The sequence below is a fragment of the Melanostigma gelatinosum genome, assembly GCF_949748355.1.
Source record: "Melanostigma gelatinosum genome assembly, chromosome: 14".
Lineage (NCBI taxonomy): Eukaryota > Metazoa > Chordata > Actinopteri > Perciformes > Zoarcidae > Melanostigma > Melanostigma gelatinosum.
In genome coordinates, this window is record NC_136647.1 from 13713324 (window position 1) to 13732969 (window position 19646).

The 19646-nt window shown below is 42.6% G+C and overlaps 1 protein-coding gene across 2 annotated transcripts; it reads right to left on the reverse strand.

The window, feature by feature from the left end:
* Positions 1 to 1060: 1060 nt before the first annotated feature.
* LOC306788389 (A disintegrin and metalloproteinase with thrombospondin motifs 15-like) lies at positions 1061 to 14018 on the reverse strand. Of its 2 annotated transcripts, XM_079283910.1 has the most exons (8): positions 11669 to 14017; positions 8009 to 8141; positions 7701 to 7868; positions 5220 to 5503; positions 4942 to 5119; positions 4679 to 4851; positions 3635 to 3810; positions 1061 to 3502 (listed from the first exon to the last, which is right to left on the reverse strand). In XM_079283910.1, the coding sequence occupies exons 1-8, from the start codon at positions 12602 to 12604 to the stop codon at positions 2710 to 2712; spliced, it is 2841 nt and encodes a 946-aa protein (XP_079140036.1). In that variant the 5' UTR covers positions 12605 to 14017; the 3' UTR covers positions 1061 to 2709. The 2 variants fall into 2 exon arrangements, with proteins under 2 accessions (XP_079140036.1, XP_079140035.1); XM_079283909.1 differs by having other exon boundaries at positions 4679 to 5119; positions 11669 to 14018.
* Between the last annotated feature and the right edge of the window lie 5628 nt (positions 14019 to 19646).

A 19646-nucleotide genomic window follows, 5' to 3' on the forward strand; every position in this document is an offset into this window, starting at 1 on the left:
TGCATTCTTGGACTGGTCGTAGACACAGACGGGGGGAGAATGAGTCCACGTCAACTTCGTGGAAAATATCAGTAGTTGCATTTCTAAAATGTTGACCGTGAAACAAACGCACGGCAAAGTAGAGTTAATAGGCTACGGTGAACTGCTGCAAGGCACGCTGGCCACCCATCTCACCTCTGCGCTTCTACTGTGGCTGCACATGTGAGAGCTGGTGATTGGTTTGGATACTTCACAGGGAGGAAGCATATGTCCTGGCACATTTCTCATAGTCCACACCTCATCTGCTTCCTCTCTTGTCTTTAGTTTTCATGCTGATCCTTGCTGCAAGTTTGCTCAGTATGGGCTCTGTAATTGTTCTCCCTCTGGCAGTATTATACATTTTTGGCAAAAACTATGCTTTTAACTTTAACTGAATGAATGGCTTTCAGTGCATTTAGCCTTCCCTCAAACTTTCTGGACTATAGCGTATGGACAAATGTGGCTTCCTTTTACTAAGATGAAGGATTTAGCAGTCATGTGAAGGTTATCTAGAAGCGCTAAGTCAAGGGCAGCTATCTTTAGGTTTTGTGCCTCCTGGCATTTTGTCCACCTTTGTGAACAATCTCATTCAATAAAAAGTAAATGAAGAGGAAAATAAAAGCTGTCTGAGCTAATGAGCTTGGTCACTTAGCAAGCTTGCTAGCTCGATAGCTTGGCTTGGTCGCTGAGTTCACACAGTTCATTTAAAAGTCATTTTTGTAGCTGTCTCTCAACTGTGTGTATGTCTCATAACTGTGTGTGAACTGTTTAGTGGATAAAGGTCATGGCCTACTCCAGCAGAGGAGGAGCAATACAAGTAAAAGGTGCAACACAGCTAGTGCTACGATGGCTAATTCCATTTTGGACTCAAAGGTGCGAATAAACAGCTCAAACCATGCATGGATTCACCTCATCCCCACGAGTCTACAATGCAATCTACTAATTGCATTTGAATTGACTGCATTTACGTAAAACATTGTGACTGAGCCTGGACAGTAACAATGAATAATTGCAGAACAGGGCAAAGAAAATGCAGTATTAGTGGTAATTATACACGAATGGCTTTATTTTGGAATAAATACACTGAAGTCAAAGACAATTACAAATGCCTGTGTAAAAAAGTATTTAAAAAGTATTTACATTATTTTTTGCACAGAGCTGAATAAATATATACATAGTATACAATACAGCCCATGTAGGTCATAGTTTTCTTTTGCTGTACAACGTGCAAAAGCTGATACGAATTAAAAAATTATAACCCAACTAACGCAGGATCCATCCTTTAGTTGGATGTTGGACTGGACAATGTGGCCCCGTTAAGAAACAAAACAAGAATATAATGGATTACAGGATTTCAGCAAGTTTGTAGAAGGAACAGCTTGGCTCTGGCTTTGGGGCCACGAACAAGGTGATCCAAAAAAACACAAATTCTGTACAGCAAAACGGAGGGCCTGCCAGTTTTTCTTCCCCTCTCCGCCTTATCGTTTCATTGATAATAAATTACAGTGGTAACTGTGCCAGACAGGCGTGACTCGACATGGCTGAACATCATGAACTGAGAAGACAATTGCTGTGGTCGAATGATAACATAAATGAATGAAGCAATCAAACGTGCTGAACACAGGAGGCGGGAATTGAATACAGCATGTGTGGCTATTATGGCGATAAGATCAGGGCTATATTATAGCTGATCTCAGATCAGCACTGTTATGTTGGTTGCAGCCTGATGAAATCACTGAGCTGGCGGACAAACCAGCTGACAGGGACCACTGACCATTGTCTCCTGGCCTGCTTTGTTTCACCAATGGGACTTCAGATTCTAGTTCAAACTGTTTCTATGACTGCTGCTGAGTGAGTTTCTGCAGAAAATGTTTACCGCTTCCTAGTGTTGGAGCAGCAATGCTGGCTGCATCGTTATTGTTGGTTTCCATGAAAGTATCAGGAGTAAAACACAGTGGTTGTTACTGAAGATATCTATCCAATCTGGTATCAAACTTTATCTGCTCGAGCTGTTAACCAACTGATTTTATTTGCATTGTATAGATGCAGCAACAGCAGAACAGAAAGTACAACCATGTAAATGATGTGATCCGTTTCATTTCTTAAATTAATTCCAAGTTAAAGACTCTCTGAAAAAACACCTGTAATGGCAGATGAAGTTCGCACATAATGTTAATCATGTGAACATTACGTATTAGTCCAGGCTGTAAGAAGTTATGGACGTCAATCCTTGTATATTGGAGTCGTTGTTTGGAAAACCAGAAGGCTTCGCTGATCCATTTATAAGACTCCACTGAAACTTTGAAGCCTCAACAGTTAAAACATTATGACATGAAATGGGTTTCAGATTCAAAACTAGATTGATTGCTTGCAAATGTGAATTTGTGCTGACAGTACAAAGGATCCCACTGCATTTTATTTGACCTTTCTACCGTGGTACTTTGCCATCAGAGTTAGACCATGACAATGTCTTTTGAAGTCAGAGTGATGGCAGTGAAAAATATCTTACAGCATTCATCCTGCGGCTTTCACGCTCCTTCCAAAATTCTTGGTTTCCCATGATGCAGGTGGAAAAAGTTGCACCCGACAGACACGGTGTGTGTGTGTGTGTGTGTGTGTGATACTTGCAGGAGGATTCGATTCAGTCTTTTTAAAACATAACAAAGATTTGTATTTTATAAGTTGTAGTCATTAGCAAGGCATTAGGTTACAGAAGTCCAGCTCCTGTGGCTTGCGTATGCCAGTGCAGTGGTCCCTTGGGAGCAGATGCCCAGTTTGGGTTTTGCAGTGCAACGGTCGTCTCTTGAAGCCCTTCCCACAGGTTCTGGAGCAAGGTGACCACTGCCCAATAAACCACTCCGGACAGGGGTCTCCACAAACCCTGGTGGCCGAGGGTCTTTGTGAAGGATCACAGTACGACCCTGGCTTCCCGTCCGGTCTCAGACACTGCACCATCCTCCTCTGGATCCCGCCGCCGCAGGTCACTGAGCACCGATCCCAACCTGTTGATATCCATTTCCCGAGAGCAGGATCCTCCTTTCCGTAAGACTTCTTCAGGGTGTCTCCCCCGTTCTCCTTGACGCTGTCCTCAGCCAGAACACTGTTGTGGGAGTCTACGCGCCCCTCTTTCTTCAGGGTCTTGTCCTCCTTGGTCTGACGGGCGAGGTAGAAGGAGTAGCGGATGCGAGGCGGCGTCATCTGACCCGCACACAGCACCTCCACAGTCAGGGATTCTCCCAAGGGCTTCACGGCCTGCAGGGTCTCGGCGAGGCCGGATGTGCCGCTGTAGCGCAGCAGACTTTTCTGTATGATGACGTCCCTCTCTCCAGCCGACACCACGTAGTTCCCATTGAGCAGGTAGTGGCCCTTGCTGTTTTTAACCGCCAAATAGTTGTCATCGCTCCTCATTCCCCTGTAGCCTCGCTGACGGATGTCTATGTTGGCTGCGCCCACCGGTAACATGACCACAAAGTTGTAGCCGTGCCTGCATGCCAAAACATTTTGCAGTCAATGAGAGCTCAAAATAGTAAATAGTTGATAATGCTATCGTGTTTAAATAAGGGCCGGGGTAAGAATGACGTTAGCAATGTCCCATGACGATGTGGATTTTACTCACTGAGGCTTTGTAAAGAGTCCCGACACCTTTTTGCAGCCCTTGCTGTCACCTCCGCAGATTCCACACTTGTCAAACTTCTTGGTGGAGCCAATTTTTCCATCACAGCCGGCCTTGATGCACTTCCCTTGGACACACACTCCTGTGGAGTCAGGGGAGCACGGAGTCCCGTCCACAACCTTGTTTGTACAAAGACACTACGAGGTTAGCTTTCCATATACTTTAAGTACAGAATTATTATTTTGTTCTTTGCAGCAAACACAGCAGGAACTTTAAATGGGTCGATACTCTCTTTATATAACAGTCCGTTGTGAGTTTACTTTGCTTTATATCTTTATTCCAGGTTACTAAAGTATAAAAACAGTTCTATATCCTGTACTGTCCTGCTTTTTCTAAATTAGGCAAATAGGCCAGCAGACAAAATAAACATTGAAATTCTCCCTCATAAATGTACTCGTTACGGACAAATGTATTTTACAGTCAATACACCAGGAAGATGTAAGATACAATCTGAAGTGAGCCTCACTGCTCGTCTTAGGTTCACTTTGTTGCGGTTGCGAGTTCCCTAATTTATATTTTTTTCATCCTAAAATGTATCCGACACCTTATGAACCAAACTCCCGCTCATATTTTAAACTAAACTGTCCACAGTAAGTACTGTACACTCGTTGTTTTGGTTCAAAGTCAAAACTAGATGGTTAAAACATGCAGCTTATCCGTGACTCAGAGCTCTGTGTCCCCTGAGCACTCTTATCTGCTCTCCCTGAGCCGGTATGATGGACCGAAGTGTGAACCCGGCCTCACTGCTGCTGAAGCTCACTCTACACCCTGCTATCTGAAAGAGTGAAACTCTCCTCCTCGCCTTCATTCCTTCTTTCACTCTTTGCACTTACATCAGAGGCAGCTGGCTGACGTTTATTCATGTTCTCCTAACTTATCTCCTGACACTATCTCAAAACCTTAATTTATCATGACTTGTCTCCAATCACCGATCACATTATCTTTGAATTTTGTTCAGACAAAGAAGAAAATAAACTTGCTGTTTACCTTGGGTGCCAGGACATAGAAGTAGCCGGTGCCGTTAGCCCTGCAGATGAGTTTGCACCTGTCGTCGGTGGACACTCCAGAGTACTTGGGTACCCACACCACGGAGGGGTCGATGCGGTTACTGTTAAAACTGCGGCCACTGGTTGCACACTGCTCCTCGCGATAAGTCTTACCTACACAGAGGGAGAAAATATGAGGTGAAATGGGGCGGACGCTCGGGAAAAAATGCCATTGGACATAGTTGTTTGCTAAGAGCCTCGTACCTGCATCAGGGCAGTGGTTCAGGTTGCAGGAGCGGTATTTGACCCTCACCCCTTGGCAGTATTTACCCCCATTTGACGGAACCGGGTTGTTACACTCTCTTTTGGAGAGCTGGACGCCGCCTCCACATGTGCGTGAGCAGGAGCCGAACGGGCCCCACCTCCCCCAGCGTCCGTCCACCTGGAAATGCACAAACCAGTGGTTTAAAGGCCGTTCCTCAATCACGCCTCAGTCGAGGTAAACGTCTATCTCAAGAACTCTGTCTTTTCGTGAGCCTTACCTTCACATTTCGGACCTGTTTGTTAGAGCAGACCCCTTGGTTGCAGACCTGATTGTCCCCGCAGTGTGTGCCATCCGCCCAGGGGAAGTGACGAGTCATACACACCAGGTGGCCGTTGGATTTCCCTGTGCACCACAGACGGCCGCACGCCGGCTGAATAAAGGGACAGGGCTTGGAGTCTTCTCCGAACGCGAGCTCACACTGGCGGTCGAGGATGTAGGACGTTCCCGGCAGTATGTCGGGGAGGACCAACGGTTTCGGAGGCTGGTCGAGCAAACATTCCCCTGGAAGAGGGAGACTCGGTGAGCAACGCAATGAAGCAACTGTTATCTCTGGGTTCATTGCCTGTCTTGTCCACCTTTGAGCACTCAACACGCATTTAAAGTAAGAGCCAACATTTCACCAAAATACTCCCACAAAATCATGAAAAACTGCATTTCTTCATCAATATTTCCACTAACCTTTTCATTCAGCGTGTGTGTGTGTGTGTGTGTGTGTGTGTGTGTTGTGGGTGGGGTTGTTGGTTGGAGGCTGTAAACAGACATTGCCCTGGTGATTTGGGCTCTTTGAAGTGAAAATTCAGCCTGATGCAGTGCATTCACTGTATGCCACATACCACACGCACATACATGAGCGCCCCCCCCACCCACTCACCCCCATCCTAACTTCTCCCTAAAAACCCACAAGCTCTTCCTCTCATGTGTCATCCCACCCAGGAATAAAGTTATACTATGAATAATCTTAACTTTTTAGAAATGAGTTTAAAATCCTATAACTTTAAACCAAAATGACATAATGGCAAGCGAGCAGTTCAAAGGTCAAAGGACTCCATTTACAAATGGCGACCAGAAACTTTTCCAGGAACAGGCTGATAATAGGTGCTTGGAAACATGAAAGATCAACGTCACTGGATGAGAAGGTTTCCAGGAGGTGGTTGTTGTTTTTTATCACACAACTTCTCACCCTTATGGGGAATTTACACATCCAAAACAAGCATTTGCACTAAACCTACGTGCACTCGCTTTGAAGTGTTTATCATGCCATTTGTGTCGCGTGAATTCATAACCAAGCAGTGAGTGAATGAGCTGTAACTGGTGGCAAATTAGTTAACTCCCATTTCATTGCAAATTTGGCAGAGAAACACTGATTGACTGAGAGTACAATCCAATATAAACAAGTCACTCTACGCTGAACTAGCTGAGCCTCACCTCTTCCTTCCTACTCTTTCTCTCCAAAGAGCAATCATTGAAAACAATAGCTGGTATCGTGTGTGTGTGGAAATGAACAGGTTACAAATCATTTTGGGCGCAGCACTGCATGAAAACTGCCTCAAGCATGTGGCAACATGTTTGTTTTTTTTCCTTCTTTCGGCTGCTTTTTGAAGTGTAGATTTATGACAGATGGCCTGGAGAAACGAACTTACAAGATTGTTGGATAGAAATGACTCCCTGTCAAGTCTAAAATGTTCTTCGCTCTGGACCAGTTTGTGTTCTTTTGTTCTCAGACCATCTCTGGACACAGAAAGAAGTGTGTCTTTTTGGCGTAAACCTGCATGGGAAACCCTGGGCAGATACACCTCTCTGTCCAAACCACTGTGGTGACTCTCCCCAAAACAAGCTCTCTAATTTGGGACAGATGTGGGGGCAGTTTTAAAATAAACGTTTAGTATTGCTCCAAGGCTTAGTCCTGCGGTCTGGCCTGCTTGGCAAACAATCCGCATCCAACCGAATGAATTTCTCTCTGGCTTTGCTTTTCTTTTCCACGAGCATGGTGCTATACAGGTTTAGGGTTAGATGTCATATTTGAAGCAAGACTGATGTTAAAATTCAATCATGCTCTCGTTTGCATTTACCTCAAACGACTGTTGCAGATTAAGAGGTTTTGTTTAACCCAGGCAAATGAAGTAAAACCCAGTAAATGTCACAAAGAGAGCCTGCTCCTCTTCAAGAACTGCATATCTTGATCAACGGACTAACAGAACCGTAAACAGAAAAAGGTCAGATTATATGAATAATACAATGAATATGTGTTCTCCTAATGTGATTAACCGCTAACTATGTGTTTTTTAAGCACTGTTGGTGGCCCTTTAAAGGAGTGCGTCCTCAATTTAGCATTGCTCTCCTGTGACATTGTCGGATTGATGGTAGAAAGTTTAAAAGAAAAAGTATGAAAAGTGTTGCAGCAAACCCAAAGACATTTTCCTTCTCAAAACCTGGTCCTTACATTACCCACAATGCAACGCGACTGCTGGTGTCTTATGCTAGTAGAAGCTAATGTAGCCTCGAGCTGCTAGCCTCATGCAGATGCAGTGCTCCCCAAAACGTGTTAACAGACTTTGATGCGTAAAATCTGTGTAGTTACCCTTCAATGATTTGTAAGTGTCTGTTTGCGTCTGTCTCGACTTTGACTTTCCACCTCTTCAAACACAACCGTGGGGCTGCTAGCAGACAAACACAGGGGTCAGGGGTCGTGAAAGCTCACCATGCCCGCTGTCCAGGAATTCAGTGATGATGGCAGCACTGCAGGGGGACCACGGGCTGGTGCGGTTGATCTGAATGAGAGTAGGAGACATCATGTGGTTGTCCTGCAGTTTCCCAAACACGTCCTCGCAGGCCCTCACGTTGTCGTGTGGCATGTTGAACACGTGTCCTGCCGAGAGGGAACGAGACGTCAAGACGTCTGTCACGAATTACACGGATTCTTTCATCTGTAAACTGTGCACGTGCGCTCACGCTATAGGAAACGTCGCAGTACTAATGCGTGTTGAATAATGGATGGTGCGGGCTCACCAAGCTCATGAGCGGTGGTGAAGGCTGAGGGTAGGCCGTCATCTTCGATCACAGAGCAGCTCCTCTTGGGGTCGCACATGGTGCCAACATCTGCCATGCCAAGAGTGTCACAGGTGGAAGCTCCACACAGGTCCTAGACAAAGAAAATTACATATATATTTGATATATTTTGCATTAATTCATATGAGAGTCAGAGTCAGAGAAAAAGTCTGGATTTTTGTAACACTGGCCTTCATTTCTGTGTGTTATGAAAACATTGTAATCTCATTAGAAACATTGGACCTTGCAGTTTGTTTGAAACCTGTCTGATCATGTGATTTGTTTCTGTTTCTCGCCCTGTCTGACCTCTTTTTAGTGATGTCTCCTTGTTCCCTTCAGCTATTAACTTGGTATTCATGCCAATAGGAGCGTTGGCCAAAAGTACAAACATAAGACAAGTTGCAACAAACTGGATTGATCCTTATATTGTCTTGTTGTCATGACAGGAAGGTTTTTTTTCTTCTATAGATCAGGAAAAGATGAGATAGTGTTAAGTCAGGCTTTCCACCACCCAGTCTTGAAGTATTTTTAGTGGGCAACAGTGTTTAGAGCACACCGTCTTCTATGAGGTAATGCAACTGTCCCCAATCATAACATTTCCATGCCAGAGCAGAGTTTCCAGATGACCTATTTCTCCACCGCAAGGTTTTAAAAAAACCCAATCTTAGCGAGCATCCATTTGGAGCTGAACCTACTAATCACAGGACAAATTCTGCAGTAACCGCCACAGAGAACCCGCCCATCTGCCTGGCTCCTAAACAGCTCTGTCTCTACAAACCCCAGAAACACAGAAAACCAATGGAGGTCAGCTGCTGGAGATAAAGCAAAGCACTGGGTTAATGTCACACAGCCCTCGCAACCCTCCTCTGCGCTGGACCTACACCGAGCCAAGTGAAGACCCTGAGAGCGATGACAAATCACTCCTAGAATAAACCACGAAACCCACAATTGTTGGCCTGCGCAAATTTAGGCCAGATGTGCTCGTGTGCAGACGACATCTGAACGATTGGGCCATTTATGAGCAAAACATTTAAAAAAACTGCAAAAGAAGATGGGAGAAGAAACATCAGTGTCAATGAGTTTGTTCTTTGCTTTGACCTACTTCTCACATCTGTCATCTATCTTTGCATTTTGTGTGCGTTTCTGCAATTTAAAAACAATATGCAAGTTATCTCAGCAAAGGAATATTTCCATTTTATTTTGTGTACAGATTTCAATGCATTTAACTGCCATCTGGCACGTTACCGTCGATCACGTTGCTCAGAGTTTCAGCTAGTACTTTTTAAACTCAAGACAAAAAGGAGTGGAAAAATAGGCCTGATAAGCCGGTATCGGTTTACAATGTGCACGTGGCATTTTTGGGTGTACTCTTTTCTTTCTCAACCAATTATCTATCATGTAAGTAAAGGCAAACAAGCTAAAACCTAAATACTTCAGATTTACAGTCAGACTTTGTCTTTAACAGACTGGATGTTCACATACAATACACTTTGTGTGTAACTTAATGAACTGAACAACTTCCAACATTCTTTACACAACAGTCATGCTGGCTATAGAGTTTAAAGATGACCGCAGTTGCCTCTGGACAACACCGAGTTGGTCTTCATAAAACCAGCAAATTACACTGTGGGCTGGTAAACAGCAAACAATAGACGTGCCTTAAATGCCCATTGAAAGCCATGGTAAACCGAAACACCACTGACTAAACCGACTAATTTCTATCACCAAGTTGTGAAGCAACAGAAGGTGGACTGTTGTTGACTTTTTGACCTTTGGCGATCTGCTGAGCAGAATGCTCCATGATCAGTGGGCCTTTTGTGCAGACGCCTTATTTGATATATGAAGTTAAAGTGTGAATATATAATAAGTACCTTGAGTCTGGGAGGGGCGAGCTTGTTTGTATGTATGCTAGAGGCCTGAATGGCAAAAGGTTTGGTAAAGAAAAATACATCCGATTTTCACAAACACAATCTGGCGGTTTAACATGATTTCATGATCATATTCGCTGGCCTCTCGTACTTTACTGGAGCACCTCAAGTGTTGAGATGCTGGATGTTTTGCACATGATGTCGGCAAGCCCGAAACAATCTTGTACATTTGTTTGTGAAAGAGAATTCCTTCTGATGGATTGAATATTATTTGTATTCACAGATAAAGCTGAGAAAAATGTAATTCAAACCGTGTCACTCAAACAATGACTGAATCCCTTGACGTCTGTCTCACTGCTTCATATTGCAGATTACAGCCGTGTGACTCACCGTCTCCAAGCAGTTCCAGTGCAGTTGAATGGGGTCATTTTAAACACAAACTCTGCACGGGGAGCGTATGATCCCAGAACCTGCTAACGCCCTGGATTATGTAGCTGAAATACTTTTATGGAAAATGCGGCCCATCTTTGCGATGTCATGGCCTAAACAGGAAGAGCATGCCGTAGGAGCGTTACGGCAAAAAATAATGAATGAGAGAGGATGTGTGTGACAGGGTGAAGAATGTGTTGTGAAGATGCAGCTGTGCAGGCGGACTGCAGCTGTGCACGACTGCCCCTCCGGAGCGGCTTGTTTCAGACCGGGGTTGAGCGGGTGGGGCCGAAACATGGAGGGATGTGACATCTCTGACATGCACATAGGAACCCCCCCCCCCCCCTCCTACATCACTCCCCCTCTCCCTCCATTCCTCCCTTCAGGGGCCTGTTTAATGAGGAGCAGGCGAGGCGGTGGGTAGGGCTGGAAAACCCACAGCTGGAGGAGGAATGGGAAATGCTAAGAGAAACAGGACACTTCCGACTAATGCGTCCCTGGTGGCACTTAAATTTGGCAAAGTTGCAGTCAAAACAAGCATTCGTTTGAGGTCTGCAATATGATCATGTGTCGGGTCATGTTAGCACAAAGGTAATTCAGCACATTATACCGTTTCACTCTTTCATTCCCACTCTTTCATCTGCAGTTGACCCTTTGACTGCAGACTGAACAGTATCCAAATATTTCAATTCTCAGTAATTAAATATATACCTGCTGATTTGATTTGTCAACTTTTATTCAAAGTGTTCAATGTCGAAATGAACTCAAAGTAGCCAGAATGCATAGAGCAGACGGTTCATCGTCGATCAGCGGTTTGCACACTGACCAATGAGTGTGAGTAATGACTTCATCTCTGACCCGGTGTCATCTGCCAAATATTTGGGAGTGCTGCGAGAACTCGGAGGTGGGTTCCAAGTCTATAAAACTACCCTCTCAGGATCCATGAAGAGACTATTGCTCATTTCCTTATTGACCCAGCCTCAATGTCGAAGCTGTGACGTATTGGTGGACTGTACATTCACTGAGTGCCATGGAGAGTGTGTTTTGAGAGGAAACCAATTACCTGACGCAGCAGGAGTGATTATGTTTGATAAGAGATGAACTAAACTAATTCATAGCTTATCAAACACAATCATGTCTTACACACAAAAGACACTGGATGTTTTTTTTAATCTTTATCATCGCCTCATTCTTTTCGAGCATATACAGATTAAATAAAGATTTGCGCATTTCTGTGCGTAATTGCGCATTACTAATATAACACATTCTCCTGTGTTTCTTCAGACCCTGCAGCGTGAACTGAGATGAATCCCTTTTTGTTTACCTGTCTGGTGAAAAGGATTGCCGTGTCCCAGTAGTCTGGCTGCTTGTCGTTGTTTTTGTTCATCTTTTTTTGCCAAGTGCAAAAGTTTCGAAGCGTCATGGCTGCGTTCCCGGACACCTTGGGTCCTTTGTCCTCCTCGGATATAACTACGATCTTCACAACCACGATGCTGATGGAGTTGAGAATACTGGGGTGCCTGTAGAGCTTCGCTGCCACTGACATCAGGGTCAAGAGGTAATATTTTAAGTCGTCTCCATGGAACTGCGCCATGGACTCGTCCGCCACCACGAGCGTCTCCACGTACCTGGGGATGGAAGCGAACCTTTTGCTTCTCCCCATCTTCTTCAGCATCGTTTCGGTCACATTTTTGTCATCTTGCAGTCGCTTGTATTTCTCCAAGGATTGCGCAACTTGGATACTTATGTCGCTGTCCACTGCGCACCTAGAGGTTGAATTGAGCTTCAGGTTGTTGCTGGTTCTGCGCCGGATGATGTGCGCACCTTCCACGCTTGTGGTGTCATTTTGCACCGGGCTGATAAAATATTCCCAGCCCTGGAAGCCAAATGCACCCCGTAAACCCTTACAGAGGCTCAGAGCGGCATACGAATGTGGGTCAGCGTGCACATATCCGGAGTAAAAACACCGGCTCAGGTCAGTGGAGACATCGGTGTTGGAGAGCCAGAATGCATCTTGGCTAGAAATGGAAGGCGCAATGAAATTCGAGTCCTGGTGTAAATCGATCACAAATTCCTGCTGGAAAGCTCGTATTTTTAAAACACATTTTCCATTTAGGATTCCCACGTCGTTGTCAAAATCCCTCCTGTCATGTTTGTGGTTATCCAATCTAATGGGGAAGCAAAGTTCAGTTTCCATGCAACGAACAAGTTTTGAGAGTGAAACCACAAAGCAGAGGAGAAAAGTTGTTCTGATAAACATGACGATGTTTGTGTTCAATAAAGAATGCAGTGACCATCAGAGAAAACGAAAACGATGTTGAATCCGCAAACTCAATGGATGCGGTGAGAACCACAGATCAGGATGAAGAGCATAATCCAATGTGCGGGACTCTAAAACAATGCAGGTCGTACAAGTCCATTCAGTGCAAACTCCTCCTGGTCATGCCCCATTCTCCACCTGTGTATGCTGAGTCGACTGCTGCCTTCTGCGGACTTTATGCATTTCCGTCATGTGTTGAAAAAAAAAATATGGAAACTCAATCTCTCTTTTGGAGGGGGCCGTCTTTGGAGGCGCTCATTGGACACGCGTCTCAGCTCACGACTTTTTCTCAGCAGGGCCGAGATCCTTCTTGTGGCACGCGTCAGTCTGTGGCACGCAGCGTCACACAGCGTCCCTCTCTGTCTCTCAGCGTCCCTCTCTGTCACTCAGCGTCCCTCTCTGTCACTCAGCGTCCCTCTCTGTCAGTTCAGCGGAAAGATTCAGCTGTGGCACGCGAGCATAGTTCGGCAATTGTCAAGAAGCTGCGGAGCTGAGGGGGCGGAGCAACATTTCCTGAGAACACCCGTTGTTGTTACGACAGATCAGCTTCCATAAATCAGTTTTATGATTTTAGTTGAGTCACAGGAGCCCCCTGTTCTCTGTATGCATCCTTAGAGTAAGTACGTTGTACTTTTTTGTTTCTCATTCATTTTATTTCAGTATGATTTTGCTGCTTATGCAACAAAATGGAACATAATACACTTTCCAAATTACTACTTTTATAGTCACTTACAACAATCGGCTAAAATAATGAAAATAAATCATCCGTTTTAGAATCATTTAAAAGTATATATTAAAATTAAGACATAAAATGTCCAATCCAAAAATACATGTTTGAAAATATCTTCACTCTTCCTCTGCTTATATGTATATGTATGTCAGTAAGACATATGTTAACTGTTAACAGTTTACAGCATACTTAAATAAATATAAATAAATACAAAACACACGCACACTTTGTACACACACTGCAGCAATTCTTTTGCAGGAATATGAGCATATTTTCCCCCTCTGGCAAAATACAACACGTCTCATGCCTTATTTTATTTTACCAGTTGGTGGCGGTAATGCGCCAATTCGTTTGCCAACCGCCAGTACACCAAAAGGGAGGAGAAGAAGAAGCTTTCCCGTGCCTGTGTTGTTGTGCTCATGAGCGACAGCGCTACGTACCCCGTTGTAATAATACTATGAGTGAGGAGCGGAGGACCCAGTCCTGCTGCCAGGACGGAGTCATCAGGGTAGTGTAAAAAAAGTATTTCAATCTGCACAGGAAGACAGAGGGTTACGCAGAGTAACAGAGCGTGAAGCAGTGTGACGGAGCTTGAAGCAAGGTGACGGAGCGGGACGCTGGGTGACCGAGCGGGACGCTGGGTGACCGAGCGGGACGCTGGGTGACCGAGCGGGACGCAGGGTGACCGAGCGGGACGCAGGGTGACCGAGCGGGACGCAGGGTGACCGAGCGGGACGCAGGGTGACCGAGCGGGACGCAGGGTGACCGAGCGGGACTCAGGGTGACAGATATTTGATGTTGATGGTTAATTTGCAACCAAGTTGTATACATCATGTATTTACTTGTTATTTGTATGTAATAGAAAAGTGAGCATGTGTACTTCATGAAGCAATAAATAATGACAATTGAAAAATATAGAGAGATGTTTGGTTCATTCTTTTCAAACACTAAGCCTAATTTACCTGAGTCATTGATTTAATTGTCACACTTAAATCCTGAATTGACTGGTGAAACAGAAGAAGTTAAAGGCCAAGATGAGAAGATATAATGTTGGTCAAATACTGTGGTCCAAATACAATTTATTCAGTTGTATTGGCATTGAGATATAGAAAGTTTGACTCTAGAATATTCAAACAATTCCGAATCTCACAAGACAAGAGCAAAAACAAGATGAATGTGTTCTCCTTTCTTCGTTGCTGTCATGTTAACTGTCTTGTGACCGCTAAGATTGATCTCTGGAGCTGTAGGTGGAGGCAGACTGTCAGAAGTCTTACTATTTTGAAAATGTATCACTGATTGTGTTACTATGGTAACTGAAGCAAGGTCTACTGGAGGCTGTTTAATAATAGAGTGCAGTGATGAGATTAACGTGTTATACATTCATAATATCAGCAATTTCCTGCCACGTTTTTAATATTTTGTGATCCTATATTGAACGTAATTTTCTTTTCTTTCTCGGAACTGAATCACGCTGCAAGCAATCGGTCCATTTTGTAGCCTCAGATGGCTTAATTGTTGCTGAAAGAGCACTCTTAACGTGCATTTATTAACATAGCTGTATAGTAGTAGTGTGATGGCAATAACATAACGAAAATAATGATGTGGCCTGCTGTACATGTGGTAAGTAGTAGCCTATGTAACGTAGCCTATAAAACAATCAATACATATGGTAACATATACTAACAATGATAATAATATACTGTGTTGTCAAACTTGTATTCAACTTGTTTATCTGCTTTTTATATGTTGTGCAATATATTGTGATGACTTCCATAACAGTTCAACTACGTTTATTTAACACAAGTAGGAAATGGCATTTAACACGCAAGCTATTTAAGTAGAACTTCCACCGTGCTGCCGCAATACAGAGTGGACATGCACGGCCAACTGACGTTGTTAATACGGGACCCTAACCTCCATGGAAGGAAAATGAAAGACACGGTTTTTTTAACTGTTGGCTGTACATGACCAGTCCATACAGCGTATTGATCTTTTAACAATTTAGTCTAGCCTATTTCATACGAATGTCTTCCGTGTGGAAACAGCCCAATTTCCCTTAAAACAGTGCTCACATGTTTACACCAAAAATAATCATATAAATATATAATGCGGAACAAAAACAGGCAAAACTATTTTGCCGAAATGATAATGTCAATAATGACTGATTACTTCATTTAAAAAAAAGTTTAGAAAAAACAAATCTCTCTGACAAAAAAATAGGTCTCATCGGATTTAGCCCACACCCCTTGCGTCGGTGGAATTTTAAAACCAGAGGTGAGATTAGGCTGTAAATGGGCCATTGGCTCCGTGTTAGGTCGAGAAGTAGAGGTGAAGTGTGTCCGAATCATTTCAAAACCTTGAAACTTAACACTACCTTTTTTTCGGATGTATAGATGTCAAAGACAATTTGAAATAGATTTTCTTTGTACTGGGCATCGGAATTGAACATGGTCATAAGGACTAAACCATGGCAGGTAAGGATGAGTGCACTTTGAGACTATGCCTCCACGCTGCAGTACCTCGAATTATTCCTACTTCGAAAATTACTTCAAAAAATCGTAACTTCATTGGTAACTTCATTGGGGTTAGGTGATTTAAAGATTTAAAGTTGCCTGCAGCCTCGGTTAGGCTGGGCTTTTTATACAAAATAGCAGTGACGAGGTCGAGATCTACCAAATCCAGCCAACAAACGGAAAGACGCGATGGCTCAAGTGATTTCAACATGGCGACAGATGAAAGTCTGTTCTGAGTTTCGCGAGCCTGCTGTCTTGCGACGGACGGACCAAATTTGTATAAAGTTGAACGCGGGTCGTGTTTATGCAAATGTGGATACATTGAATGGTCAGTCTATCTTGCTCTCCAATAAAAAAAAAGAATGGGATCCATAAACTTCACATACGTCCACGGATTTGGTATATTTTCACCTTTTAAAGATTTGACATCCACACCGGCATGTAGGCCACGTTCGTCACCCAGCCTCATTCAATTCAATATCTGTATGATATATTTACTGGTTCTAGTGGGTGTCAGAAATACAACAATAAAACAAAGTTATGTTACTTTTTTGAAAGACATCCAGCATTGATCACTGTCATGCAGTAGATGTATTTATTATAAGGTATTTAATAACTAATAGAAGTTGCTGCCACGGCCGTCGCCACTAGATGTCACTGTAGGCAAGAAATAACGCAAATAAGAATAACGAGTTTTACTGGAACTAGGCTTGTAGTGCATCTATAGTGATGGCACACAGACATTATTTTTGGTAATAACCCCCCTTCCCCAGAAGTAGGCCTATACACAGATTTATAGGCCTACCAATAACTAGTAGGAGAGTTGTATCTAAAAATGTTGTTAAAAGTTTACAACATTCATGTAAATAGACTATATAGTATGATCTGTATTTGCTCTCTACTGCACACGTTGCAGTTTGTTTATTATTTTTGGTATAGAATGAAGCTGGGACCTTTCTTTCATATTACATATTTGTTGAAATTTATTTAAAAATAAATAAATACATATTCTCTTGCAGATTCACATCAGGTCTTCAATGATGCACAGTCTGTTCTTCAGTTTGTTGGTCCCAAGTGTATATTTTGCACTCTGCAAGTAGAGGCTTCTGCAGTGCATCTACATCTAAAACATCTAAGGGATGCTGTTTATTTTCGCGATGGAGATACAGGTACTTAAACATGATTGAAGAGAAAATACTGTATGCTCCTGTTTTTTACAACAGTTTAAGCAAATCTTCATGTCACTAATATTCCTAATTTTATGCAATGTTCTTCGACAGAGAAACTTGTGTTGGCATGCTTTTGCCAGGACGCAAATCAAAGACATAGATGCCACAGTCATTGTCCGTTTTGCAGCTACAGAGTGTTTTCCCGAATTCCGAACTTCAGGAAACACCTTCAACAAGTTCATGGTAAGTATATGTCACACTCAAAGGCCAAGGCCAACAACTAAGGGACATACATGATGTTATTGATAGACAATTTATGTTTGGCATAAAGACATTCAAATACTGAATTACAACATTGGCCTCCCTTTCGATCTCTATATCCAAAACAAAATGATGTATAAATATCACCTGTAAATATATTTGAAGCCTCTAGGGGCACTAAAAGGCCATATCACAATCAGACCACAGTTGACAGTCCTTTTGTTTAAATCCACTTATAAAATATTAAACTTTACCTTTTAAGATATTAAATACATAAATGTCATTCATCCAATGTGAAATTCAGTGTTCTTATGTAATGTTCATTGGGGGTTTTAAATTACATCATGTTTTTATTTTGTTTAATTTAAACTAAACTTTTAAGGGTGAATATGTTGTAAATGTATTAGAAATGTTGCTACTAAGAACGACAACTATACATGTAGTCAAGAACAAATATCTGTAGTCCCATTATATCAGTAAGTAAAAATACCTTTTTATGAATAAATTAATCTTTCAAATTCGGGGAATTAGGGTCTCTGAGAAACCATTATGTTAAAGGATAGCTTCAGAGCCCAATGTTGCAAAGACTTGAAGTGGTAAAGTAACTATAAAGATTTATTTTATTGGAATTCAATGACCAATTTTTCTTTCATTTGCAGGTATTGAATCATACAAGAAAACAGGTAATATTTTCCTTTTTTTAAAGATATATTTTAAGATATAACATCTAGCACCCATACTATCATCCATCTTTCCATTGCCATTGTCTATAGGTATATATTCACATGTGTGTGTGTGTGTGTGTGTGTGTGTATATATATATATATATATATATATATACCTTAATATTCCTTAATACCTCAGAACTTGACACTGCAAGAAAACACATTTACTTCAGAAATTGTTGTAAAAAATAAATGAATAAGAGTTACATGGAACATAATGTGTTATGTGAATCCTTTGTTTTTGTTCTTTTAGAAAGAGCTGCAAAAAAGGCTGACACAGAGAAAGCAGGTGATATCCCACATCCAAAGGTTTCACAGAAGAATAAAACTATTCCATGCATACATTGCAGTTCATTACTTTCATCTCATTCCAATCTGAGACGCCATATCCGTGAGGTTCACAACCGTCCGACAACCCCTATGATGTGCATAGACCCTGACAATGGCATTTATGTCACGCCAAAACATGATTCAGGCCCTCTGTTCCCGATTCATGTCATTAAATCTACAAGCAGACCAGTTATCGATTGCGAAGTTTCACTCTGTCGGAAATTGATGGATATTGCGAAAGCATCAGGAAATCCAGGAAAAGAGTGTGTTCACCTGGAAAGAGTCAAATATGCCGATCCGTATGTCCCCCCAGCATCTGTGAAAAATACTTCGCTACAGGAAATGTTGGACAAGGGACTTATCTCCACTGAATGGAGTGAGCGGTGCAAAGAGTTGAAAACAGCAGCAGCCAACAAGGAAACTGAAAGCATCAACCCCATTCTTTATGGACATGCTGGATTTTCAAAAAGATGGCTATTTTTCTCTGTCTTCACTGACAAAAAGGACAATTGGTGCCGTTTTGAGCGTACTGTGGTAAGCTTTGACTCTGTGGGGGGTCAGTGGCATTGTCCTTGTAGGCAAAGGGGACAATCACACCGCTGTGTCCACCACATGATGGCCATGTGGTGGATCTTTCAGGAGGCTCCAAATGTTCTCAGTAACTGTGATATCCACCCAGAGGAAATTGAAGACATGGAAAGTGAGCTCCTTGACCCAGAACTGCCATGTACATCATTCAATGTCAATGACCAAAACGTCCGCGTTATGACTTATGACTCGCTCATGAGCACAACAACACAGGCACGGGAAAGCTTCTTCTTCTCCTCCCTTTTGGTGTACTGGCGGTTGGCAAACGAATTGGCGCATTACCGCCACCAACTGGTAAAATAAAATAAGGCATGAGACGTGTTGTATTTTGCCAGAGGGGGAAAATATGCTCATATTCCTGCAAAAGAATTGCTGCAGTGTGTGTACAAAGTGTGCGTGTGTTTTGTATTTATTTATATTTATTTAAGTATGCTGTAAACTGTTAACAGTTAACATATGTCTTACTGACATACATATACATATAAGCAGAGGAAGAGTGAAGATATTTTCAAACATGTATTTTTGGATTGGACAATTTAAGTCTTAATTTTAATATATACTTTTAAATGATTCTAAAACGGATGATTTATTTTCATTATTTTAGCCGATTGTTGTAAGTGACTATAAAAGTAGTAATTTGGAAAGTGTATTATGTTCCATTTTGTT

Excerpts from the sequence above, each read along its gene's own strand:
- LOC306788389 (XM_079283909.1), bottom strand. The coding sequence starts at position 12,604 with ATGTTTATCAGAACAACTTTTCTCCTCTGCTTTGTGGTTTCACTCTCA. Across the intron at positions 8,142-11,668 it reads CAATCCTTTTCACCAGACAG|GACCTGTGTGGAGCTTCCAC; the intron begins GTAAACAAAAAG and ends TTCTTTGTCTAG. Across the intron at positions 3,503-3,634 it reads GGACTCTTTACAAAGCCTCA|GCACGGCTACAACTTTGTGG; the intron begins GTGAGTAAAATC and ends TTTGGCATGCAG.